This window comes from Pavona decussata, unplaced genomic scaffold (assembly GCF_977016875.1).
Source record: "Pavona decussata unplaced genomic scaffold, jaPavDecu1.1 SCAFFOLD_186, whole genome shotgun sequence".
NCBI lineage: Eukaryota > Metazoa > Cnidaria > Anthozoa > Scleractinia > Agariciidae > Pavona > Pavona decussata.
Genome location: NW_028145595.1, coordinates 3077501 through 3104511, shown reverse-complemented (window position 1 = coordinate 3104511; position 27011 = coordinate 3077501). Strand labels below are relative to the sequence as shown.

The 27011-nt window shown below is 38.0% G+C and overlaps 1 protein-coding gene across 1 annotated transcript in view; it reads left to right on the top strand.

Annotated features, from left to right (window-relative positions):
* LOC146462739 (uncharacterized) overlaps nucleotides 1-27011 on the top strand; it is a 73473-nt gene that overhangs the window by 27838 nt on the left and 18624 nt on the right. The window contains exons 20-39 of the mRNA XM_085085511.1: nucleotides 1194-1344; nucleotides 2027-2217; nucleotides 2801-3109; nucleotides 3885-4178; nucleotides 5045-5249; nucleotides 6746-6966; nucleotides 7598-7912; nucleotides 8417-8716; nucleotides 10501-10666; nucleotides 13615-13796; nucleotides 15163-15477; nucleotides 16512-16805; nucleotides 17569-17746; nucleotides 17885-18090; nucleotides 19088-19354; nucleotides 19978-20019; nucleotides 22967-23112; nucleotides 24384-24722; nucleotides 25875-25975; nucleotides 26794-26886. Of these exons, the coding sequence (XP_084941637.1) occupies nucleotides 1194-1344; nucleotides 2027-2217; nucleotides 2801-3109; nucleotides 3885-4178; nucleotides 5045-5249; nucleotides 6746-6966; nucleotides 7598-7912; nucleotides 8417-8716; nucleotides 10501-10666; nucleotides 13615-13796; nucleotides 15163-15477; nucleotides 16512-16805; nucleotides 17569-17746; nucleotides 17885-18090; nucleotides 19088-19354; nucleotides 19978-20019; nucleotides 22967-23112; nucleotides 24384-24722; nucleotides 25875-25975; nucleotides 26794-26886 (4315 nt within the window). The remainder of the gene's footprint in view (nucleotides 1-1193; nucleotides 1345-2026; nucleotides 2218-2800; nucleotides 3110-3884; nucleotides 4179-5044; nucleotides 5250-6745; nucleotides 6967-7597; nucleotides 7913-8416; nucleotides 8717-10500; nucleotides 10667-13614; nucleotides 13797-15162; nucleotides 15478-16511; nucleotides 16806-17568; nucleotides 17747-17884; nucleotides 18091-19087; nucleotides 19355-19977; nucleotides 20020-22966; nucleotides 23113-24383; nucleotides 24723-25874; nucleotides 25976-26793; nucleotides 26887-27011) is intronic.

Genomic DNA, 27011 nt, shown 5'->3' with positions numbered 1-27011 from the left:
CTCTATTGAATCATGGAAACCGACATTGATGTACATGGGATTGTCGATTGTTTCAGGTTTGACAGAGTAAAAATCATGTCAATGCATGTTTTTCAAGCCCAGTGAATTTAAACAGTACAAAATAAAACCCGAGGTCTAATTAATACCTTACTGTGATTAGAAACTTCCCGTTCGTAATTAAACAGCCATCCTTAACAGGGGCAGGATTCAAGAAGCTCTCTTATGTTCAGACGGCATCCTGAGTTTTGTTTCGGAACAATATCCAACTTTAGCAGAAAAACTAACGCGGAGAGATTTCGACGTTTCGATGACATCCTGTCATCATTATCAAGAAAATGAAGAAAATTTACATAAGTAAGTAGACAAAACTAAACTGAAAACAATAGTCTATTGTTCTAAGCCAGTTTTGTCTACTTACTTATGTAAATTTTCTTTATTTTCCTGATAATGATGACAGGATGTCATCGAAACGTCGAAATCTCTCCGCGTTAGTTTTTCTGCTAAATTTAATAACAAAAGTCAATCTTATACGTATATCCAACTTTAGCATAACAATGAGCTATTGTCAAGAAAGAATAATTAGAATACAAAAATGATATTTTCCTAGGAAATATTACATATATTTAGGCAAATATTTTTATTGTTCTGTACCTCCGACATTGTTGCCTTGAAAACCCTCTATATAATCATTATCACATGGGATTGTCGATTGTTTCAGGTTTGACAGAGTAAAAATCATGGCAATGAATGTTATTCAGGCCAAATGACCACACTGTGATTAGAACTCCCCGTTAATTAACAGGGGCCGGATTCGCGAAGCTCTCGTTAACTAAGACGGTATCCTGAGTTTTGTTTCGGAACAATATCCAACTTTAGCATAATAACGGGCTATTGTCAAGAAAGAATTAGCAGAATACATGGCACCCTAGTAGGGCACCGTGAATTTGGCCTTTGGTCTTTAGCTTATTAAAAGCATAAAACAATGTTTTAATTCACTATTAAAGAGTTGTAGCCAAGTTCTATTCAAGCATTGAGGAAAAAGAGTAACGAGTATGGTTGTCTTATTGCCAGACGTAATATCGTTTCTTTAATAGTTTTAATCATTGCAAATAATAAAAAAAATGTCTCAAAACAAGCCAACAGTAAAAAAAAAAAACCTGACTTTATTTTGCTTGGTTTACATTTCTCCTAAGGATGCGGTACTACTTTCAATCACTCTTTTGGAAGTGTCAGTTTCAATAAAACGGATTACAGTGAACTGCAATGTAACTGGACGATAGGTAGTGCTGGTATCAGCAATGCAGTTGGCCTTCTTTCCATAGAAGTCTACCTTGATTATTACAGGTAAGTGTGACTGGCTACTTAAAAATTTTCAAGACGAGATTCACATCGAAAGCTTATCTTCCCCGACCAAGCATCTAGAAGTAGCAAATAGTATTCCTCATCACATACATTACACAGGTTATAATTGGTTCAAGAAGACTGTAATTCTTCCTATATCCTAGAGGAGAATTGAAATTCATTTTTTTCCTCGGGAGAAGTAATACGCCTGGAGTAAACGTAAACTTATCCATCCCCTAAACATTGGATTCATCTATGCTAAATCGACCATACTCTGTTCTTTTTCCTCGCACAACGCCGTTAGACTTACCAATTTAGCATATTTGTCCTATGCACAGAAGCAGCTTTTCGAGTCCCTTCTCGCAGCTTTCACTTAGAAAGCTGAGAAAGGCTTCTACATCGAACGACTCACTTCGGAAAAAAATTGAAGAAATCGTTCAAGCAACAACAAACTCCTGACAAATGTTTTCCGAGGCTGAATTATGTCACGCAATCTCCAAATGTTGCCCAAGCACACTATATGTCAGTGACAAGTGACCAAGTAACCAAAATAACACATAAAAGTACCCATTTAAATTAAACAATATAAAATAGTTTTTGATGTACACGACTGTCTCTTTTCTATTGCTGTTTATTGTTATCATTCGAAAAACATTTCAATATTTCAATTTGTTGGCTTTAATAGCGACTTTTTGAAGATTTATTCAAGCAGTGGATTTGAGATCTTTAATCGGAATGGATACTCTGGGAATCGGCAAGTCTTTATGGAAGTACATTTTGGGGCAGGAAACTTCATTACGCTCCATGTAAACTTGTACAGTCGATACAGCCGTTTTATGGTTACATACGCTATAGTAAGGAGAAGCCTTCAATCAGGTATGGTACCTTTACATAATTGGTATTTCAAGACGTTTCACACCAATTTTTACGTTTTGATTTCTTTATACGAACTTACGTTGAGTGTTTCCAACCCTTTGCCATGAAATAACATGGTCGTTTTCTAATCTTTTTCATACAACGAAGATAAAAAGGGGCGCCCAGATCGGAGAACGTCCCATTACACAGGCTACTATATGGAGCACCTTCCCCTCCCACTGTGTTAATAACAATAACGATGACGCTGTTTTTCTGTAGCTACTAAAGCCTACCGCAGACTTGGGGAAAGAGCTAAGAAAACTACCCCCGAGGTGATTAGCTCACCTGTTTCATGACATATGCGGCTGAGTTTTCGTATTAAAGCTCTTCGCCTCGCGAGGCCGTGAAGAAAATATCTGTGTTTTTCTGTATTTGAGTTTAGCCTCGGGAGGCGAAATTCTCAGAAAAACTCAACCGCACACTTGAGGAAACAGCTGAGCTGTTTATCTCGCGTGACCCCGCGGCGCCTCGCAAGGCAGTTTTCTCAGCCCTTTTTTCTTTTACAATGGGCTAAGTCGTTGTTTTTTTATAATTTCTTTTTTAGCTCGTCCTCCATCAACTCCTTGGAATATTCGTGCTTTTAACACCAGCGAGACGAGTTTAGTTGTAGATTGGAGAAACTTTCCAGGAGGCTTGCAAGCCAATTTCTTTATTTTGTCCGTGAATCAGACAAGACCTGTAAACTATTACAACTACAACAAAGGAATCTTTCGTACAGTGAACTCATCACTGACGTCCACGAGTCTGACCAACTTGCCAATATTCAGTGAGCACGTGGTAATTGTTTATTTGGTAGATGCCTACGGTGAGGTCTACAAGAGTAAGCAAGTTACTGTCGAAACAGACGAAGGAGGTAAGTTTTGTGTTTTTGATTTCTGGCGTAACGTAACAGTTGTAGGACCTAATAATATGTTTCATTTAAAACGAATGAAAGTTGACTTTTTCCCTGGTTAAAATGATTGCAATCTAATGGTATCTACACCAGTCTTTAACTCCAAGAGTTTTAAGGCTATGGCAATAACACTGACAGGCAGTTTCTCTTCATTTCAAACAAGAATATTCCATCTTAAGATATATCTGCCTGTTAAAAATTGGCTTCAATGGTATCAATTTAAATGAATATTGACCCACCACGTCAAATTGTTAACAGAAAGGTTTGTGAAAAAGGCAACATGGTTTGATGGATTTTGCTAAAATATTATAAATTTTGTATACGTTCGAAGTTGGCGTGGACAGGATTTGACAAAAAACACTTCCCCCCCCCCCCCCCCCCCTACTCACATTCGGTGTAGGAATGGTTTGATTGAATGAAGAAAAGTTAACATATTTAAAGAGTCGTATTCGAGGACATTTATTTTCGTATATTGGAAAAGAACAAGCCGCTGAAGGCAGCTCGCTGCCTGTTGGGAATGCCATTGATTGGAAAAGAACAAGCCGCTGAAGGCAGCTCGCTGCCTGTTGGGAATGCCATTGATTGTTCTTTAGATAGATTCAGTAGGAAGTCAAGAAATGAAATAAAACAACACTGTTGCTACCCTGCCGGTACGCCTGTGAGAGGATATCATTACGAATACTACGTATAAAGTTATACGAACCATATATTAATATCGGATTAATTTTCTCCAAAGTGCCTAGAGAGGGACCTAAGTTGTACGACTGGTTTATTAACGTATATGAGCTCACTGTCAGTTTTCGGCTGAGTTCTATCGATCCACGCGATGCACAAGGCAGATTACTGGGCTATACACTTACATACATTGCAATGGATGAACTTAACTACAATAATAGCAGGACGATGGTGGTTAGTCCAAATACAACGAGGATAACCTTGAGAAACCTCAAAGAGGGATCAACATACACTATAGCCATAGCTGGATTTACAAGGAAAGGACGTGGAACGTACAGGATTTTTTCAGCTACATGTAAGTGTAAATGTTACTTTGCCGAAAGGGCAGTGCAATGCTCTGTTAACTTAGCTATTAGGTCAACCGGCAGCTGGTTATATTATGAGTTCGTAATATATCCGTGGAGGATTACTAAATTAATGCAAATATATGAAACATATATTTGAGCTGCGGGCGTGTGGGAGATTAAATAGAAGAATTATACTCTCGCACTTATTTAAGCAATTTAAGCAGTTGCAAAAATAAATTCGTTGATAGCTCAATTGGCAGAGCACTGCCCGACATCGCAGAAGGTTCGAATCCCGTTCAAACCCGAATTTTCATTCAGGCTTTTGCTTCGCAACTGCTTAAGTAAGGTAAATAACTGCAGGGGTCCTTTCTTTCTATTTATGTATGTTTATAAGAGTTAAGTGACCAGCGTCTTACCCAGACTGCGGGCACGAAGGATAGACTTTCGCCATGAACTACGGACTGGATCTAATACCTGGAATTGCTGAAAGAATTAATTTTTCATAGTAATTTATTTCATCAATGGGTAGATAAGTGGATATGTGATGAACTGATAGATGGGTGAAGGAAAGGATGGATAATGGGACAGGGATGGGTTGGCCGAGTGAACACTGCGCAGGAATTGTAGTCCGGATCTCAGAATCATGTCCCGACTTCTCCAACTCCTCGGCCACCGTTGTACATAGCCATCTGGGTCTGCCTTCTCCCTGTTGGCTTTTTTTTTTTTTTTACTTTTTAGTTTTGATTTTTGTATTTATTTCGCAAATAAAAGCAGCTTTTACATTTACATGAATAAATTGGTCAATGCATGCAATGTTTGACTTTATTTAATGCGGTCAGTGTTTGTACATTTTTTGTTCCCTTTTGTTTTATAGTGTGCGGTGGTTACCTTGACGACGAAAACGGTTTCTTCTCCAGTGTTAACTATGCGAATAGTCCTCCTACGTCACATTTTCATCATGGCAAAGGTGATGACACACGCTGCTATTGGATTATTAATCCTCAATCCAACACGTCAATGATATGGCTGACATTTGTCGACCTTTCACTCGGTATAAGAAACCATGACGGGTCTTGCAGGTAAATATAATATGTCATAACAAATCGTTAATTAAATTTAAAGACAAAATGATCTACCTAGTACTTTTATACTCCTTTAGTAATCTAAACACTTACTCGAATTGTAACTAATCCAAAACTACAACGCAACACTTTAATTCCATGCCTCAAACAGTCAGCGGGGAATAGTGAATAAGAGAGCTCTCTGTACGATACGATACGATACGATACGATACACGACAATTCCATCAACTATAAATTATTTATGATCAACTATATATCTACCTTACTGCAATAATAAAGAGAAGAAATGTAAAAAATCAAGTGTTGTCTTGCTTAAAATCTATTTTAAACTGTGGCGACTCAATAAGTCTTAAGTCTTGCTTGCCGTAACTATTTTTAGTGATCAAGCCCCTAACTCTTAAAAGTACCAAATCTTACCGAAATGCCTTTCGCATAAAGGAAACAAAAAAGTGCATCCTTTCGTATACTTTAAAGATGACCCGAAAGAAAAAAGACTATTTTTTTTTTACGTTAGAGAAAATTATTAAGACTTCCTGCTCAGTTTTCCTATAATTTTAATAACTTTATTCAGCTTTTATGCTTTCGGTTCACAGGTGTTTCTACTAACTTGTTAAATTTTGCTTCCAATTTGGCTAGCACGAGGTAACATTTCAAGCGGAGCCTTTCTGTATGGTGAACTATATACACTTAATGTATGGTCCCGAGGGAAACAGTTAGTTTTGTTTTCCTGAGAGTCCTGATGCCTCCCGAGAACATTAGGACTCGAGGGAAAGCAAAACTAACTAGTTTCCCGAGGGAACATACATTGGTGCTTTGTTATATATTTAGACTTTTCCTTCAACAATCACAGCAAAAGAAACAACGCAAACAACTAAGAGGGCAACAACTGCGGAATTGTATCCCGGTCGGGACACATTTGTATTTGATCAGGGGCACGTGACCAATAATCAACCAATCACAGTGTTCGTCTTGTTTAGAGAAAGTCTAGGTATATAACAATATAGTTTATATCCCCCCAAACTCTTCCTCCAGGCTGCTGAATTGAGATAATTTGAGATATTTAGTCTTGATTTCTGCTTTAGCCTTTTGTTAGGTGAGGTAGGGTAAAGTCGCACAAGAGTTTAATCAAGTGGCGCACGTTGTCGGAGCTTAGCCCGGTTTCTGTGGCATGAAGCAACTAGGAGTATTGCGACTCCCCCTGGATGGGGTGCTAGTCCATCGCAGGGTTACCCCCAGCAGTATGTCGCCGGTACCCATTTTTACACCTGGGTGACGAGAGACAATGCGGAACAAAGTTTCTTGTCTATGAAACGACACAGCAATGAAGAGACCAACCTGGCCTCGAACCACCTATCCTCCGACCATCCGATCGAAAGGCCGACGCGCTAACCACTACACTACCGCGCCTCCACATAGCCTTTTGTTAAGAGTGCCTTAATCATGTTAATAAGGAATGCTATTCTAATTTATGTCTGTCTTTTGTTTTGTTTTAGTGGAGGAGTTCATATTTTTATCCCCACTGCCAAAGAAAAGAAAAGTCAGGATCTCTTGGAAATTTGTGGGAAAATAACAAACCAGACTTTTCTGATTGAAGGAGGTGACCTGAATCTTACTGCAGATGGTTTTGAATACTCCAAATACTATCCCATGCTTAATCGTTCAAGAATCTTGGCACATTACAGATCAGAATCTAAAAATATAACCACCATAACAGGTAGGACAAGGTGTTTTCATGTAAAGAAATAGAATAATGCATAAGGAGTTACGCAATCTGAATTAGCATGGAAAAAAAAAGTTTTACAAAAATTTCTTGGACTTTAAAGAGTCAAGCGTCTAGCCACAGGCATCCCAAGCTCGCATCACAAGAGAGCAAGTGATTTCAAAGAATGCTTAAAACGGTGAAGTAATCCCCAAACAATTGAATGAAAATTGATATTTAGCATTATGTAACGTTCGAATTCAAATCGACAATATTTTATTCCTCGCAGAAAGTCTTATTACGCGTTTAAATTTCCAACGGCCGCCTGTAACCTAATACGGCTTGCACTCAAAGGTCATCGACCCACCGGCAATTAATTAATTATTACACGCTCTCTAGCCGACGCTGGCTTGGGATGCCTGTGGTCTTATGTGAATATCTAAAGTAAAATTCGATACATACCGCTACACCACCACGAACAGGTCAATCACGTGACAGCATACACACGGTCGTTTTGTCCAATCATAATGACCTTCTCGCAAGACGTAATGTATTTCAATATCAATCTTTAAGTCAGTTTGGGAAAACGGTAAAATTGGTTAAATTTCTGGTTAAGTTTAACTATCTTGTCTTTAATTTTCACCAGGGAGAGAGTTACATACGTGGACAGGGGTACAATTCAACGTAAGCGATTCATCAATCCACTTAAGGTGGACAAAACCTCCAAGTCTTTTTTTAGGCGTGTCATCAGTTAAAAAATACCTAATACTGTACAACAGCAATCCAGCCAACCCGGTAAGACCGGTATACAATGCGCTTTGGTTGCCAGGAGGTAAAACCCACGTCACGATTTCAGGACTACTGCCTTTTACCAACTACAGCTTAATTGTAGTTGCCATCTTAACTGACGAAAGCAAGCGTGGAAACACTGGTTGGAGTCAGGAACAAACGGAAGAAGGAGGTAAAACCACTGATCTTTCATGATGCTTGTTTTCTTCTATCAAGAAAGGATAAATAAACGGCTAGAAACAAGAAATAAGAGCACCGTAGACTTGCCATAAGTCGATTTCCGATGGCGCCGAAAGTGTGTTAATTAGCCATGCAGTACCGAGACAGGCCCCTGACCTGACTCCACAATAACGGACCTTGACAAAGTATATTAAAGTCAATGCTAAAGCAAAAAGAGAATGAAACAAATTCAAGAAAACAATACAAGAAAGAGAGTTACAAAGAAAGAGGGAAGTTTATATAAAACGAAAACCAATCTATTTGTTACAATTTTTATATGGTAATTTTTGTATCTGAATTGTTTCCATATACATTATGATAACGTTTCTTTCTTTGAAATATTGATCGAAAACCTGGTGACTGTTGCATATATATTTGTTATCCAAGTGTTTTGCGAGTTTGTTTTTAGATACATTAACTTAGAAAGTTGCTCCATATGTTTTTTTTTTTATTCTAGTGCCAGCTAGAAGCCCTTATATATGGGACTATCACGTCATTGATTACAGTACAGTATTTATCAGGTGGGAAAGGATTCCACAGCGCGATGTTCGAGGCATACTGCGAGGATATCGAATCTATCTCTCAATCGCTTACAAGTACTACTACTGGGGCTTCGTAAGAAATATAACTGTAGGTCCTGAAATACAGGAAATGAGGATTTCTGGACTACGATCAAGTACCACTTATAGAATATCGGTCAAGCCCTTCACATCTAAAGGGGAAGCAGCCCAAAGTTATGACAGTTGGATTACGACAAGTAAGTCATCTGTTATGACACATGTACAGGAACGTTACAAGCACCATAAAGCTGTCTTTTAAGACGGCTGTATAGTGTAGTGTAGTGTAGTGTAGTGTAGTGTAGTGTAGTGTAGTGTAGTGTAGTGTAGTGTAGTGTAGTGTAGTGTAGTGTAGTGTAGTGTAGTGTAGTGTAGTGCAGTGCAGTGTAGTGTAGTGTAGTGTAGTGTAGTGTAGTGTAGTGCAGTGCAGTGCAGTGCAGTGCAGTGTAGTGTAGTGTAGTGTAGTGTAGTGTAGTGTAGTGTAGTGTAGTGTAGTGCAGTGTAATGCAGCTGTGTAGTGTATACAATAGAAGGAAGATAACATAACATAACATAACATTGTATTCAGGAGGTTAACACAAAGAAAGAAGTAAGTCGATATAAAACGAAAACAAATCTATTTGTTACAATTTTCATGTGGTAATTTTTCTATCTGAATATATTTGTTTCCATAGATATAACAGATATGGATATAGACACAATATAGACATAACATGGTTACGCTGCTCTTACCACGAAAATATTCCGACGCATAAGTTTCGGGCGATAAACTTGATAAACTAAAATTTCAGACTTAAGACTCTGGTACGATAAAAAAAAGCATTTATTTTCGTCTCTTAAACAAGAAGTTCCACTATAATAGTGTAAGCCCCTCCTTTATTTCACACCTTTGCCGTCGTAACATCCAAATTTAGACGCTTCTCAGTCGTGACAAGTTTTAGACTCAAGCGTCCTAGCTCTGAAAAAATATGCCTCAGTTTTTTATAATTTCACCACAGCAATAATATATATCAAGTTCTAATTTGTTTAACAAGGGTTATTCTGAAAACGAAGCCAATTTTATCGGTAAAAGCAGACGAAAAAGGCACATGCAGTTTGTCACTTGTTTCCGCTCTGATGGTTGATTGACAACTAAAGATGAGAATGGCCTGGCCAGGGGCCTGTTTTTCGAAAGTCCTGGTAACTCACCGGGCCCGATAAGTATATTTTAAAATTATTTTTCGCCGATTACACATTGATTACAGACATGGTACTTAGCCAACATTTTCACTGAATTATAAGCTTTTAAAATGTATTATTCAAAGCTAACAAAAATTGACTTCTGTTGAGAAACATTTATCACAAAAGACACTTACCGGGCCCGGTAAGTTACCGGGACTTTCGAGAAGCGGGCCCCAGGCCCCTTTTATATCGGGACTTCCTGTTTAACTAAATAAATCCGTGTTGAGTCGTTACCCGTCACGCAATTTTATGTGGAAATATCCATGACTTCCAAAACATTTGGTCTTAAGCACTGGTCATGTGAAATCCCACAAACATTAAATTATTCTCAAGCGAAGATTGATAATTTCCCTGGCATTCAACAGCAGCTGACACAGTCCCTCGGTAACGTGATCTGTGAGGCAGGCTCAATTTTATTGGAATTTTTTTTTCTCCTGTTGTTGCTTTCCATTAGGATTTTTTAGTTTTCTAAAAGTTAAATTTATTTTGTCATAAACACTTTAATTGATTTCAAGGACAAAAAATGGACAAAGTGGTCCTAGACAAGCTCGAATTTATGTTATCTCTACACCTGCGCCAAGAAAAAAATCATTTTCCCTCATCCCTTACAATTCTGTACCCGGTTTTCAACAAATCCACTTATAAGACAAGGTGATAATGATAAACTTTTTTTGTGTGTTGGTTTAGTATATGGTGAAAACACTTACAAATAAAAGCGTCAATTTCATTACGCCTCAATAAACTTTTTATTCTTTCTTTGCAGAATGTGGCGCAGCCATACGTAACAGTTCAGGCGTAATCCAAAGCCGTGGATTTCCTTACGGAATTGAGTATTCGGATTGCACTTGGGATATTTCCCCTGAGTATGGAAACAAAACTGTCCTTCTCACCTTTCAACGCTTCAATCTTCCACTTTCCTACGAATGCAGGTATGTTGTTCTTTAACTCTTGCATGCAAAAATGTGGCCATCGTAGGCCACACGATGTTGAGGAGCAGTTTGTCAACGAATGTCCATTTGTATGTGTCCTACGAATGCCACATGAAATGTAACAAAAAAATGCGAGGACGTTTTAACCGAACAGTGAAAGAACCAGCCAAATTAATGGCCCACCCATCGAATACGGTGCCGCAATATTCTGGCAGGCGTCACTTTCGGGTTGCCGTTGCTTTCGGATATAGCGTAACATGATATGGTTAAAAAAAAAAAAAAAAAAAAAACACGGGAGAATGCCTGGTGCAATGAGGAACTAATGATCTACTAGGTGAGAAAATTGTGGAATTCACAGAGTACTCTCACTATTTACTTGTACTGTGGTCTAAGTGTGGAGTAACACGTTCTGGTTATTTCATGTAATGTTTATGAAAATACACTGCTAAAACAGAAGACCAATGTCTAAATTTCAGCTGTAAATTAATCTGATAATTTTTCAAATCACAGCCCAATAGGCCATTTCCGAGTTGCTGTGAACCTCATGATAAAAGAAGCGAGGTTAAGTGCAAAGTGCGCATCGCGCAGAATGCCTGGACATCATTAATTATTCATAGTCATCGAAGCGGCAAATTTGAATGCGAGCGCGCTTTGAATAGCCCAGAATTAGAAGAGAAAGGGCCCAAATTGGACAAGTAGGGCTAGTAAAACATGCTTTTCCGTTTTTCAGAAGTTGTAATCTTAACTTTGACGCACGGCTTTTTGGAAAGCAATGATGTATGAACACTTTAAGCCTTAAACGAAAGAATATAAGGAAGTATAAAGACTGTTTTTTTAAACTCGAAAATTCGGAAAAATCGGTCGTTTTCAGTATGGACGCCACTTTTGACAGCGATTTTCTGAACATTTTCACCAGCTTTCATATTTTGACTCGCGGTAAAAGAAAGATTGGGCCTTTCTAGAACAGAATCCGTTTTAATTTTCAAAATCGATAAACGAGAACCACTGTTCTTTTCGACTTGAAGACTGCTAGTTGCTGCTGACTTTGAAAATGGCGCACTTTGGGCGAGTGGGCTATTGTTTTAAGTTCACGACTGAATAACAATGGTTGTCAAGACTGACACAATGTCCATTCAAGAAAATCACTCAATTGTAAAATGGTACAGAGAAGCCGCGAACTTTTAAACTGATCGCGTTGCACCGGCTGGTTCATTGCATCTACCGACCAAATCTTGAAAAAAGGAAAATGTCGCGGATCGGGAGCTCTTTTCAGAGCTCTTCAAAAACCCGACCCACCCATTAAAAATTCACATGGCTCCTTGATTTGTTGAAGAAAACCGCCCGCTGTTCCACATGCAAATTTGCGGGAAGCCGGCGACAGTGACTTCCTTCAAGTGAGTGTCAAGCCGCTTGGTTACCAGTTCGAGGAGTCTGCTCGAGATCATATTGGGCACGCAATCACCATTTTGGTTAAATTTCTTTTGGGGGTCAATAAAAGAGCTAACATCTTTCGAATGGAGAAGCAAAACATTACAATCAGCAACGAGTGTTCTGGCTTCAGCGCTCAATTTTGCTCACCTCGCAGCGAGTTTATTTACGACATAATCGAGATCTCGCATGCGCTAAAATCAATGGAAAATTTCATCTTTCTTTCTGTGGTTTAACTTGTGAACAAAATTCCCGCAAAATAAAGCAAAGTGTTTGTATTCTCTGGATTTGAACGTTCACTGTGAAATATACGCATATTCGCCATTTTGCGAAACAAAAGAGCTAAAAGGAGAAAACAATAGCGTGCTGCATTCATTGTTTAGTTTGCCAATTACAACATATTAATGAGCTTCGTCTTGCATTCTTGGCAACCAATGGCTGAAGCGCTTTCATAGAGTCTCTGTATGATTGCGTGTAATATGACAGATCTACGAACTTTGTTGAACTGGAAGTAAATGTCCCGAGAACAATAATCATTCATATGCAAACAAAATTGTACGGTTGGAAGAAATAAATCAATTCAACGAACCTCATGAACCGGTCTTGCAGTTCTTAGAAAAGTGACAAAAAATATGTGAGGCCTTTGGGCCAAATAGGTTTATTAAACAGTTTCTTTTTTATGTCTCATTACAATACAGCATATTTTAGGAGATAGAGATAGACAAGTTAAGGTCAAGGTCAAATCAGGTCAATGCATCAGGGTTGGAAATAAATACGCTTTTTATTTTCTCTTTGAATTCGCCGCTTGACCATACTCCTTTGTCTTGTAGCACTAAATTAAACTATCGTTTTTGAGATGGAGAATAACAAATGGCTTAAGTAAGGATTATTGGGGGTAATTTTGCGGGATTTTTTTCTTGTCAACAGTAATGCAATTATTATTATTATTATTATTATTATTATTATTATTATTATTATTATTATTATTATTATTAAATGTACATTTAAATAAACGGTTCAAGATACACTTTATTCTCTTAAATCTTCTGAAATTGTTACGGTGATACAAATGATGCTCTTTGGTATAAACATGTTTAGCCCTTCTTAAAGTTCGCCTGCAGTAAGGGCTCACGTTAACCTGAGTTGCGCCAGAAAAATAATCGCCCGCGAACATTAACTCTGTTGTTTATACATCTATTTCAATTAACGTTGTCGGATCAAAGTATAAAGCGCTGTAAGACAAGACCTCAATATTCTGTGGATTTTTTTTGTGCATAAGTTAATCAAAATCAGCTATGCCTCGTCCATCCAGTGAAGATATACGATGGTGAGCCATTTGGATGAAAGAAATGTTAGGATATCAAATGGATGAGGTGGCAGCCTCTTTGAAGATGTCTTTAAGCTTTAAGCTTTGATCGGACAACGTTAATTGAAATAGCTGTATATAAAATTGTCTTTTACAAAACTAATCTCTTACTATCCAATTTTGTTAACGTCAAATCGCATTTTTTCCATTTCAGAAGCTTCTACGTTTCTGTAAGAGATGCTAGTGATACCATACCGGAACGTCACTGTGGTGAAAAAGGTCCGTTTAGCATATTAGCACCCAAGCTACGCATCGAATATCTATCCACTCGATATTCAAGTGGCTGGCCAGGATTTCAAGCTTCTTACGTTGTTCTGAATGAATCGATCGTAGACGGTAAGGCTAAGCAACTTGTATATTGCTCGAAAACCATTCCTAGGAACTGGATGACGCAACGTGCTTAAGGGATACATCGATGACGAGATACTAAGCGCTCTACCAAAGAAATTCTCCAAAACCCATTAAAGTACCTATACACGAAGTAAAAAATAACTTATGCGTATTTTAAAAGTCATTCTAAGTGAAGAATAATGGAGCTTACGTTCTTGAATTATATTTCATCGTTCCAGAGATAATTCTGTTTTGTTCAAAAACTGATAACGTCACAAAATAGTTTCAGTACAGAGATAAATCACGAAATCAAGAATATCTCGGGAAATATTGGCTTGGCACCAGTAATGTACCTCAGGTAAGACACTGAATGACGCGTACTTTGCTGTTGCCATGGCTACAATTTTGCTTTCGGGACTTTTTTTATGTTCGATTGACGTTCTCATTTTTGTCTTAATCAGACGTCATTTACTCACAATGAGCTGGTGATGAGACGTAGGGCAATATGGGCACTTCGCGTGTTTCACGTAAGACTGCCTGCCTCGTATATATACTGGTAAAACAATGGAGATATTTGGTTCATATCATGACGTTACCGGTGTTAAGTTTGAGCAGCATCACCCCAATATTTCCTGATATATTCTTGATTTTGTGATTGATTTTTTACTGAAACTATTTGTGACGTCAACAGTTTTTGAAAAAAAAAATGAATGATGCTGGAACGAGAAAAGATATTTTAGCAACGAAAACGCCATTATCAGTCAATTTGAAAGGCCTTTCAAATAATCATAAGTTTTTTACTTCAAACGTACTTTAATTATTCATGGTGATAAAGCAGAAGAAATCGCCACCGTAAATGAGGTTTATAAATGTGATCTTAATAATCACAAAATTTGGTGAAAATTTTCTTTTAATAAGTAATTGTTTGATCATGAGTGGCTGTATCCAGTTGTCAAACCAACAAAAGCACTTTCAAAGTGTTGCCTGCGTTCTTAGTTCTTAAAACAATCGTGAAGGCGTGTCACTCAGTTGAACCTTGAACAGGGAACAGAACTGCAGAAACTCGGTGCAATTTTTCTCTGAACCAAAATATTAACCACAAAGCAACCAGATATTACATAGTAACAGATTCAAATGGCTTTGAAAAAGTGGCCTTTACCCCGAAATATAAGTCTGTTTGTGGAGTCAGGGGTCACGTGAATCCACCGTTGATGCAGTAACATGATTGTCAACCAAGAGAAACTTTTGAAATTCAGGCTCTTCGCCGCTACGAATTTCTTGTTAGTTTGTGTACTAGCTTTCAATTGGTAAGGCACTGATATCTGATATATCACCATGCGATTAATCTCTTTTATGTTTAAATTCCTTTAAGCTCCTCAAGTGGACAGCTGGAACATCAGCATCTCTGTCATAAATTCGTCAAGCATAAAGGTCATGTGGACACACTATGTTCCTGATCCCTCATACCTTCTCCACCTGTATGCTGTAATATGTACTCCGATAGGTTACGAAGCTGGTCCGATCGTGGTAACAGCCAATGACACTAATCAGACAGACTTACAAGTGCGACAGCTGAGAGCTCTCTCTGAATACAATGTTCAAGTCTTGGCTGTAACGATGCATAATGGAAGTGGAGCATTAAGTTTCAGAGGAAGTCTGAAACGTACCATTAGAACCCCAGAAGGAGGTAAATAACATAAGGCTATAGTGAGTTATTTTTTTTTTTCCTTTTAACTTTGGAAAAGCCCAAAAAGTAATGTGAACTTATCAATTGCTAACCAAATAATGACAACTACACGTTTGACGTTACAACACAAGTGAAGTTAATGCAGTCGAACCTCCCCTTGCGACCACCTCTCTTGAGCGAGCACTTGGAACCTCTCGTAAGCGACCACCTCTCGTAGGCGACCACGACCACTTTTAGAGACGAAAATTTGGAATTTTCTTTTGTTATTAACAAGCGACTGCTTGTCACATACACGACAAAATTCCTCATATCTATCCCCTGTCAGGAGTTAGACAATTTGCCTTTGTAACATTATCACATGTACATTCTTGGGTAGTTCAGGGGACATGAATGTCACAATCGGAGGCACAAGGTGTCCCGAAATAGACTTGCCCCATTTGCCTCATTGAGTTAAATTATCACAGGCAAACCATTAACTTGGATACTGAAATTCCTTGGCAATATAATTTTGGAAAGTTGAAAACAAACATTTTTGTAGCTACTGTGCTACTATGATACTATGCTACTACTAAAGATTTCAAAATTTAGACCTCTTGTGGTCTGACCTCTCGTAAGCGACCACCTAGGCTTGACAATTTGGGTGGTCGCTTACAGGAGGTTTCACTAAACATTTAAAATTAAAAATAGGGAGCCTGACCCTGTTGCAAAAAGTATTTTAAGATGAGTGTAAGTTTTCTGAATTCGTTCCCTGCATTCTAAAGGCCTTTCTCGCGGTACTTCTGTGTGGCATGTCCTTAACAGACTACTTTCCAAGGCGAGTGATTCAATAAATATTGCTTGAGAAAAGCCTTCACAATGCAGAAAATAGTTGCAGAAATGGTTACTTTCTTAAGATGTCTTATAGAATCTGGCACTGTGACAACTCAATTGTCTGCATCGCCTATTTCTGTTCGTGTCAGTGATGTCCTGACATAGATAGACCGGCGAGTGTCCATAAAGCCTATTAACGCTTATGCTTTTGTTTTATTCTGTAGTTCCAAGCAAACCGCCTGGTAATGTGACCGTGCTAAGTGCCCACGAAAGCGTCATAACCGTAACGTGGTCCCCCATCCGAAATGAAAGTGTAAACGGAATGTTACTAGGTTACAAGGTTTACCATCGAAGCATCTTGGGTAACGGAAGTTATTCTACGATAACAGTTGGACCAACGGCCTTGAAAACCATAATCAGTGATAATCTTAAATACACTGATATTTACGAAATCAAAGTTGCTGGGTTTACTCGTGTTGGTGTCGGGGTGATGAGTCAATCTTATGCAATCCGACCAGGTAAAGTAAAACGCTTAATATAGCTGTATCTCAACAACTTTGTTTTGTTTCCGTCACGTTCCAAACGTTTTTTGGTTCAATAATCCCTTGATCATGAGAGTATTTTGATGTCACGTAAATGCCAGTCCATTAATTTTGCCATGACAACGGCACTTTGAAAAGGAGGTGCACCCAAACTTCGAATTTTCAGATTGAATTACACGTTATAATGCATTTGCGCTCTTTTGCCAGCACATTTTACTTAATATCGTTTTATTGTTTTATGATTTTTTTTACATTGATGGTGTTTCAGTAAGTTATAGGAAAAAAGGAAAATCCAAGTAGAAATCTAAAAGGACGAACGTTGTGACAAATAAGGACATTTAAGATCCACTAAAGCATTATACCAACATAGGAATTCCCTATCTTGTAGAGCAATCTGAAGACCATACACTACAGAGAAAAATGCTTCCACTGTGTCTTGAGGCAACGAAGTATCGACCGTGGAGGGTAGCTGGGTTCACTTTATTTGGTGTCGGCGTTTAACATTTCTAGTTAACCTCTTTGCGTTAAGTTGACGAGAAAGTACGATAGCAAGTTTCTTTTATTGCATACGCCTTGAATCTAGATATGCTTTTTTTTCTTTCTTTAATCGAGTGATTTTAACATGAGTCCCTGGCTCGGAAGACTGGGCGACCACTTCCCACGTTTCGACGTTTAAATAAAGTTATACCTTATACCTAACTTGCAGTATTCTTAAATGTACTTTAACCGACATTTCTAGGCTGTAGAGGCATTTTTGACAGAAGGATGGGAGCAATAACAAGCCCTGGCTTTCCACAGAACTATCCAAATAGATTATATTGTTACTGGTTGATAAGGCCTAATTTATTCAAGTACCGACTTGCCCTCGCCTTTGAGACTTTCCGTACAGAGGATGTACAAGGAGGACCAAACTGCACGTAAGTTTGGTCAAAATACATGAATGCATGAAAAATGACAATACATCATGACGTAGGAGAGAGGTGGTCTAACTGTTTCAAAGAAAGTTATGTCCATCGGCTTTGTGACAATTCTAACTTCAACTTCATTGTTTTTAGGAATTTAAGAAGTGATTACATTCAGTTTGGAAGTCTGTTTGACGTCATTAAGTCTACTCCATATTGCGGAAATCGGCCACAGTTTGCTTTAATTGCCGAGGTCAACATTACAAACTTTGCCGGGATGCTTTTTCGATCAGATGGCGGGTTTCAGGAACAAGGATTTAACGCCAGTTATTTTGCTGTAGGCACAACACCAAAGATCTGTAAGTAACCACTAGATTATTATAGAAAAAAACAAATTGCCATGTTTTGCAGGAAGTGTTGTAGTCAGTTAAAAAAAGAAAAACAAAACCAAAAAACAAGTGGGTGTGCAGGACTCGAGGACCTAGGATATCAATCATTCACTAGCGCGGTGGTTGATGCCATTGCATCTATAACCCATACGTTTCTTGTTCTTTTTTATTGCACCTTTCGCCTAAAGGGTCTCATTTTTTATACGTATATTTAAAGGGAGGGGTTCACGGTTCTGCTCATGTCCATGAATCACAATACTTTTTCGCCTTTACTCGCTATGACCCAAGCCTGTTTAATTTAATTCGTTGTTTACTAACCATTCGGAAGGGAATAGGTAACTCGGTGGTAATTTTTTCGTATGATTGCGTTGTTTCGCATGGGAATAACTGTAAACACATTAACCGTGGAATAAATCCTACTGGCCAACACTAAATTCAATATCATGGACAATATGAGTACAATCCACTAGCATTTTCTGTGAATTTTGGCCATCAGTCATTTTGCTTGAACTACTTAAAGAATGTGATAACTGAAGTGCATTTGAGTGGGATTTTTAAGGCCATAAAGTTGATAAGAAAGAGAAAAAAGCGTTTAGATTCATGCACATGCGCTGAAATGTGAACCCCTCCAATTAAGATAGCAGCTTCAGTGACTCTTTTGAAGGAAAGCATCAGTGATGGGCAATGAAAACAAGAGTATTTCTTCGTTAGGCGTATCGGTCTGATAGCTTCCTTCTAGATATTTGACTTTCTTAAAACTAGAATATGATATTTTTTCCCACCGATTTCATTAACTTTATTTTATTTATTCATTTATTTATTTATTCCTTTTTTTTTTTTTTTTGCTTGTGTAAGTGGTATTGTCTGCCGTATCGTTCATCTTTGCATGTACCAAAAGAAAAGTAAAAGGAACATCATTACATTGATCCTGCTAACAGGAAAGATGTCTCAATTTTGTATATACCAGCTGTTAACATTCCCCGTGGAGCTATCAAGGGTGATGAGGTTACTTTAACATTGCTCCCTGCTGCTGTTGCTGGAGGAATTAAGGAATACGTTGTGTTTTACAAGCCGAGGAATGTAAAGCGCGTATATAAGTTCAAGAGGACTAAACAACCACAAATCACACTAAGTCCACTGCAGGCGCTTACTTATTACACGGTAGTGGTAATTGGATATACGCCAAATGGAGAAACGTATGGTAGCCAAGACCTACACTTTAGAACCTCGAACGGTATGTACAGAAATTTAATTTTTGTATTTGGGTTCGACAACAGAGTACCTTCAACCTCCTTCAACAACTCTCCCAATTTAAGAGATTAATTAACAAAGTTTTAGTTTAAGTTCGAAAGTTTCTCATAAAATGGCCTGTGATCATTATATCCTTTTTTTTAAAAAAACTCAACTAAGCACACAGGATAAGCTTCTTTCACCTTTCAATTTATGGGACAACTTCCCTGAAGCCCATGTCTGGACCTCAGTCATTTCCTTATATATTTTTCTTTTATTACCAAGAAGAAAGAAAACGAATACTACTAAATGTTTTTTTTTTTTTTTTAATCATGAGACCTAAACAGACAATGGGCATTTTCCAATGTTATTTTGTGGACATGGTAAATGACTTATACTAGAAGAAGTGTCCATTTAACTGCATGCCATGATAATGATTCAGTAAGCTAGAGGTATTAAACCTCTGGCACGAAACTCCTCAACCTCTGGCATACTTAAATTGAGGATATAAAGTAATAATAAAATAATTGTCTAGATAATGGCTAATTTTTGTTCTACTGTTAACCCAGTACATTTTTTTAAACTAAAAAAATCACATTTATGGTTTCAACTTTCTTTCAACTACAGATTCCAAACCGACTACTACACCAGTGATCACGCCGACAAAAGGTTTGCAACGGAAAACATGCGTATTTAAGGTTCTCCATAGAGAAGTGAAATTGTTTTCGACGACTATTTTCAATCGAAAACTTAATTAAACTGACAGCCATAAGTGCTCAGAAATGCGTTTCCACACATGAAAAGTTTAGTTGCTGGTAACCCGTATGTTTTGAGGGACCCTGGAAAAATGATTGTAATGCGCATGTGTACATTGCGCAGAAAACGGCGGTCGCTGCAAAATTAGACTTTAGAAATCGATGACTTACTCACAGAAGAAAGAAACTGAGTTGTAGATAAAAAAAACTACCTTGTCCTTTATCGATAACTTATAAAAGTAGTTTTCCTTTTCAAAAGGAAAAATTTCTTTGTTGTCGACGACTTTATTTTTCACCATTATTTTGTAGTCGATAACTTGATTCACACACGAGATGCTCTGTCATTCACAAATTTTTGTTATCGCCTACTAGAAAATTTTTGATAACAGTTTTCCTCGCCTGTGGAGGCCCTAAAGTTATCACTATGAATATGTAGCTTTATAAAATAACTAACATACTACGCGCGTTCTGATCGGTCAATAGAGTTGCCAAACCTATGTACTATTGTACCGGTAAACTCCCGCTGCTCTCCCGCTGGAGATTTCTCGATACCGACGAGCGCGACGAAAACTTTCCGAACTTCGACATATTGTCAGGCTTTGATGTGCTTTTGCCGCACAATAAAAATTCGGAGCCAAATTCTAAAAAGGAGAGCTTAAATACTGAGGCAGAAGAAGAAAGGTCGAGCAAAAAGAGAAGATTTGCCGATGTGGAAAACGAAGAACTTGACTCGATCGTCGAAAATGCACAAGCCAAAAAAACCAAGCAGGCAACACAGTGGGCAGTTTCCGTATTCACAGGTTGGTTTTAATTACATGAATAATCTTTTAGCCTGGCTTTTCACTGAAACTGTTATTTTATAAAATAAACGGCTCAAACAGTATTGATAAACAGTACAAAATTTGTAATTTATTGAAGGTTATGCCAAAGTCAAGTTGTTTACAAATAACTTGAAGCGTTTAAAACAATATAAAACCGACTTCAACCCGAGTACAAGGTATTTGATATTAACTGCTCAAATCACAATTCCTCTTGCTCTGTTCACCTAGAGTGGAGTAAACAAAAGGTTACTGGCGTAAGTCTGGCGGAAACGGCGGTCGAAGAGCTGGACAGGAATCTGAGGCAATTCTACGCCGAAGCAAGAAACAAAGAAGGCGAAAATTACAGCCGTGCGACTCTTCTGTCAATAAGAAATGGCATTGAGAGATATCTAAACACACCACCACACAGTTTAGGAATAAGGTTCACTCACGACCCACGTTTTGTCCTCTCAAACCAAATGCTTGACGCCAAAATTAAACAGCTTAAGCAAGAAGGCATGCAAAACACCATGCACAAACCAGCAATAGAAAAAGAAGACCTGGCCAAGCTCAAAACAAGTGAAGTTTTTTCACTCACCAAGCCGCTGTCCGCTTTTCATCAGTAACTGCTATCTGCTGATAAAAAGCATTCTTTCGCCAAGGCATTAACCTTTTTTAGCCACATTTTTGTGAGAGTTAGACAGTAATTTAACTTAAAAAACACTTTCATTCATTCGCTCAAACTGCGATGCGTCCTTCGGCGATTCAACAGGTTTATGCTCAAAATAGATCCCGATTTGTGATTGGTTCTCCCGCCTTACTGATGAATTTGAAGAGAATAAACAACTTGATCAAGTTACAAAATAAAAAGCGCCGATTTCTAAGTGTTTTTGTCTAAGTAGTTATTTCATAAAAGCAATAGACCGCACTTTCCAGAAGTTTACCAGCGTAATAAAACCACTTGGGATGTTGGGAGTACACTCGAAAAGCTTGTAAATCACTCGCCTGCGGCTCGTGATTTACAAGCTTTCTCGTGTTCTCCCAACATCCCGCGTGGTTTTATTACGCTGGTAAACTTCTGGAAAGTGCGGTCTATTGCTTAAATAGCAAAAGCTATTCATTGGTGTTAGGAGCTAAACCTTGCTATTTTAGGGAATATCAGTGCACACCACCAATCTTAACAGAGAACTAATTAAAACAGCACGACAGTTGATTTAATACACTGTTCAGAAAGCATCAAACTAGGAAGCTTCAAGAGAAGGAAAGAACGCGAAAGAAAATGCTTATAGAGGAGGATGAATTAGCGTTGTAGGAGAAAGAGTTGAAGAAGATACTAAAGTTTAGGCCATTAATGCAACGAACTGTTTCGCGCGGTGAATTAAACCATGGATATTGCATAGCACAACGCAGTTGACATCAGACAACTGGGAAGTTTCAAAATATGATTTGGGCGTTGTATGACACGATTACAGGTTATTTTCAAAGCAGAGTAAAGTGAAAACTGGAAAACAAAAAGATAAGGCGTTGAGAAATTATCATCTAAATTACAGACTACACTGATAGTACGTATAAATTTACAGGTATTTATTGATAGTGCTTCTAAAGCTGTGTTTACGGTACTATACGTATCGCACTGATTTTTGTGCTGTCATAATTATCAGAAATCCATGCTGCCTAAGATGTGAAAGAAAAACGGCATAAAAAGGCCGACAATTGTTTACACTAGACAGGATAGGCCAGGTGTAGTGTGGGAATTGATTCGCATAACACTGTGTATGGCATGCCGACCAGACTACCAGTTCACATTATTTACTTTTCCTTTAGTAAAATGGTGGTGTGCGGAAAATTTGAACTCAGAAATGGATAATAACCATATCCATGTTTAAAACTTCAAAATGCAATCCTCCAGTACTTAAACTAAGCATTGGAATTTAGACACTGTTTCTTACAATTTAACTTAAGAGCGCAGGTCTTCTTTAATGGTAAAGGTCTTACAATCATGAGTGACCTATCAAACTGCCACTGTTTATTATTATTATTATTATTATTATTTTAATCTAGAACCGATTTCCTTGATGTACCCTTATGGAGATGCTGCTGGAGATTCTTCTATTCCGTACAACATCAATAACAAGGGAAAATGTCTTAAAATATCTATCCCTGACGCGGGAATGTTATTCTTTGGCAAAAGGCACAGGAAACTTTACGTAAGCATTCTGACAGTTCAATGGCATATAATTACTGAACTTTATTCGTTCCCCATAGTTTGTATGTTCTTTAACCTTATTCAGACCATTTTTTTTTTCATTTTTGGACCGTAGGGATGCGGCCCCCCCTCCCCCTCCTCCATAATTTCGCAGCTATAGAAACTTTGACGATGAGGCTTCGAGGATAGATATTCGTACAGGGAGGTTTCCTTTGAGGTCCGCAACGGACGTGATGACGGCCACAAAAGTTGGCCATCTTAGATCCTCCATCTTGATTTTTGGGATTTCCCAAAAATTCAGTTAAACGCCGAAGTTAGGCGAAAAGTAATCAAAACCAATAAAGAGCACTAATATGAGCTAAAAGTAAGAAAAGTAATTTCTTTCATTTTACAAAGGCATGTTCCATTTTCTAAAAAAAAGAGTTCCGGCCTGTCAAAATTTGGTTGCCATGGTAAGGCTAAACTCAATAGCCAAAAAAACCAGTAAGGCGTTTAAACGTGTGTGTACTTAAGGCCGGTATTATCGAGGGCCTGCTAGGCGTATGGGATCATGAATTATTTTAAAACGTAATGTAAGGTGCAATTACATCATAGCTATATATATTAATTGCAGTTGAGACTGTGATAACTGCAGTTAGCTATTTTGGTAATGTGACCCGGCGATGATTTCGAGTAAAGGGAGCTAACTAAAGTTAGGCACAAGCAGGCTGCATCGGTGGAACCTAAGTGAGGAATCGAAGAGCCGAGCAGAATGTGTTCTCTGACGTTTGGTTTGAATATAGCCATTTAATTTTATTCAAAAGGACATGCTTCATTTTTGTTTCGATTAAAAACGAAGCTAGCTGTTACGATGCCCGATGCAATTAAATTTCGATCCTTCTCTGTAGGTTCTTTTCAATGGAAAATGATTACAATGATTCACGAAAAATTTTCGTAATTGTTCTTCTTACCATAATTCACATATCGATATCCTAATTTTCGTTTGCCAGCAAAGTAGTGCACTTGCGTTTCTCGAACGATGATATAAACAATGGAAATAAGCCATTGCTTTCGTTGATCCCGCTATGATTTCGTTTTAAGGATCAGCGATCTTTTTACTACCACTAGTTTTTGACTGTACATTTACTGTAGTTAAGGTTGACACATGTAATTAACTGTAGTTAGACGTGCGTTTGACGACAATCATAGTGTTTATTTATTTATTTATTTATTTATTTATTTATTTATTTATTCATTCCTTCATATATATACTTTTTTTTTTAAATCCTGCAGATATGCTGCAATGGAGTAATCCAGTTTGAAAGTGAACGCATTAACCGCTGGCCATACAAATTTGGCCAAAGATACTGGCTGAGATACGATGCAATGTTGGCCCCATACTGGAGCAATGTAGATTGCCGTAGTTCGTTTATCAATGGACTTTCGAAGGTGTTTTATCAGGTGTACTCGGACTCCCAGGCAGGTTCAAACGTAACGTTGAGTGAAGCGTCAGCTGATGTCAAGAAGCTTCACAACAGGCCGTTGGCAAAGAATTTCAATGCATCTTGGGTACTTGTTGTCACATGGGAGAAACTACGTCCAAGGGAATATAATGTAGCTTCACAAAATTTGGTAAGATATGTCTACCACTCTCCATTTGTTTTATTATGTATATACATATATCTGTGTAATTCGATATACTTTTTTTTTTGTTATCAACGACGAGTATGGACAAGCGGAACCAATTCAGAAAAACTCCACCGTATAAACGCATATGAGTGAGAAATTTTGCAAACCTTAGGCGATGCTGTCAGTTTCTAATTTAGCGTTTCTCTTTAATCCTAAAGGGGCACTGTCACGGAAAATTCCGGTTTGTGCTTTGGTCAAAAGTGATTAAAATATATTTTACAAGGTACCTTTTCGCTAAAAAATAAATTGCACTTAGAGCACTGAGCAGGAAATATTAAGCCATTTATCCTGGAGAGAACAATCGATAATCACTTTTTAGCGATGTTTCGGTACAAAAATATTTTAGACTATCCGAAGTAACATCACAAATAGATGACACTGCCCTTTAACTGTACACCGCACCGATTGACTGAAACAAACTTTTATCTTTTCTATATTCAGTTTACTCTATTATCGGGGGGGGGGGGGGGGGGGGCTAGCATTTGAATTAAGTCTCTTAGATTTACTTTTAATTTGTCGGTTCGAACGAACTCAACATTCGGTGAACCTTAAGTGATTAAGTGGGCGAAATGTTATGGTGTTGGATAATTTGAATTGGGTTCAGTAAACGTTATGTTCAACCAGTGTTCCACGTTTTAAATGGTCCTTAGTATAAACATAGTTTATTGACGGATTGGTTACGAAACCTTGCCATGAGAACAATTTCCCTGCAATTTATGTTGGAAGTGCCGAGACCATGCACAATCCTTTGTTTTAATGTTCACGCTACAGTTGAATATCTTAACAGGAACGTTTTTATTGGTCAGTTGCTCCAACACTTTTAAAATCTGTTGTGGTTAGTGCACGGTTAAAGCCAAAAGTGCTAACAACAACAACAAAAAAAAACATATAACAAAGGAGTTTGTTAGGCTTCATAGCCATTCATAACTATGGTATAAATTCCAAATAGACAAATGTGTTGCCTTACCCATGATACATTACATGAGGGGCTTCCCACAGGTTAGACAGATGTACACACCAACTATTAACAGTAATGTAGTTTATGAGTTCCATAGTTTTGTCTTGTTATTGACTCTCTTTTTTTTTTCATTCCAGATGAACACGTTCCAGGTGGTCATTATTACCGACGGAGTGTACTCTTTTGTCATGTACAATTATCCTGAGGGCGGGATACAGTGGTCTGCTCCAACTAGTGTGTTAGTAATTCCCATTACTCTTAAATCTAGATTTAAATATGAGATTTTCCCTTTTCCTGTTTGACGTAGGCGTCAAACCATCGACAATGCTTGGAGAAATTCAAAGCAAAAGTCAACATTTTTTTTATAATTAATAGATTTTAGTTTTAAATGTCCTAAAGAGTGATTTTCGCTCCTCGTGAAGTTTTTACTGACTATGAGAGGTAATATTTATAACGGGACGAAAGGAGTTTCATCCGAAAACAAACACCAAACACTCGAAGTTGGTAAAACGACACTTCTTGGTGTTGGAAATCGGATGAAACACCTGAAGTCTTCGTGTTTGATTGATATATTACATCAAAAGAAGGCAATCAAATCATCATCCCTTACTAATTCATGTTGTGTCAAAATAGGTCACGGCTGGCCAGAAAGCTGCATATTTTTTTAAGAAGGGCAATGTCCGCTCTAAATCTCGTGACCTGAAACAGTGGAATATAAGCAAAAGCTCGTGTCTATTATTACCGGAAACTCCAAGGTGACATAATGTGTGTGTTGGCATCAGGAAAGTCAAAGTCCATTGAATGTACGAGAAAAAGGGCGCTGCACACATTGACAATTTTCACTTATCCATTTCATAGGTCGAAGCTGTACACCTAAAATCTGACGGTTAAACGATATTTATTCAATCCATATAAGAGCAACGATAACGAATTAGGCAGCACTACCGCCCTAATTAAAGCTAAAAGAGGTGCATGCGATACTACCCTTTTGCAATTCTACAAATCTACACATTTTCCTGTTGATTTATTTGTTTGTTTGTTTACTTGTTTTCTTAGCTCAAACTATAGACACTATACCAGTTACAGAGGTCTTCCTGTTATTGGCTGGAACGCCGGAGACAAAGATGGGAACATTTTTAACTACGCAAGGTACTCCGTCTAGCCTTAGATGTAATCTAACAATGTAATGCATGGCAGTGTCCCGTCATTGACCTTTTTGCTTTAGTAAGGAGGATGATTTAATTATTAAAGAAATAAAAAACGCGCCGAGTGCA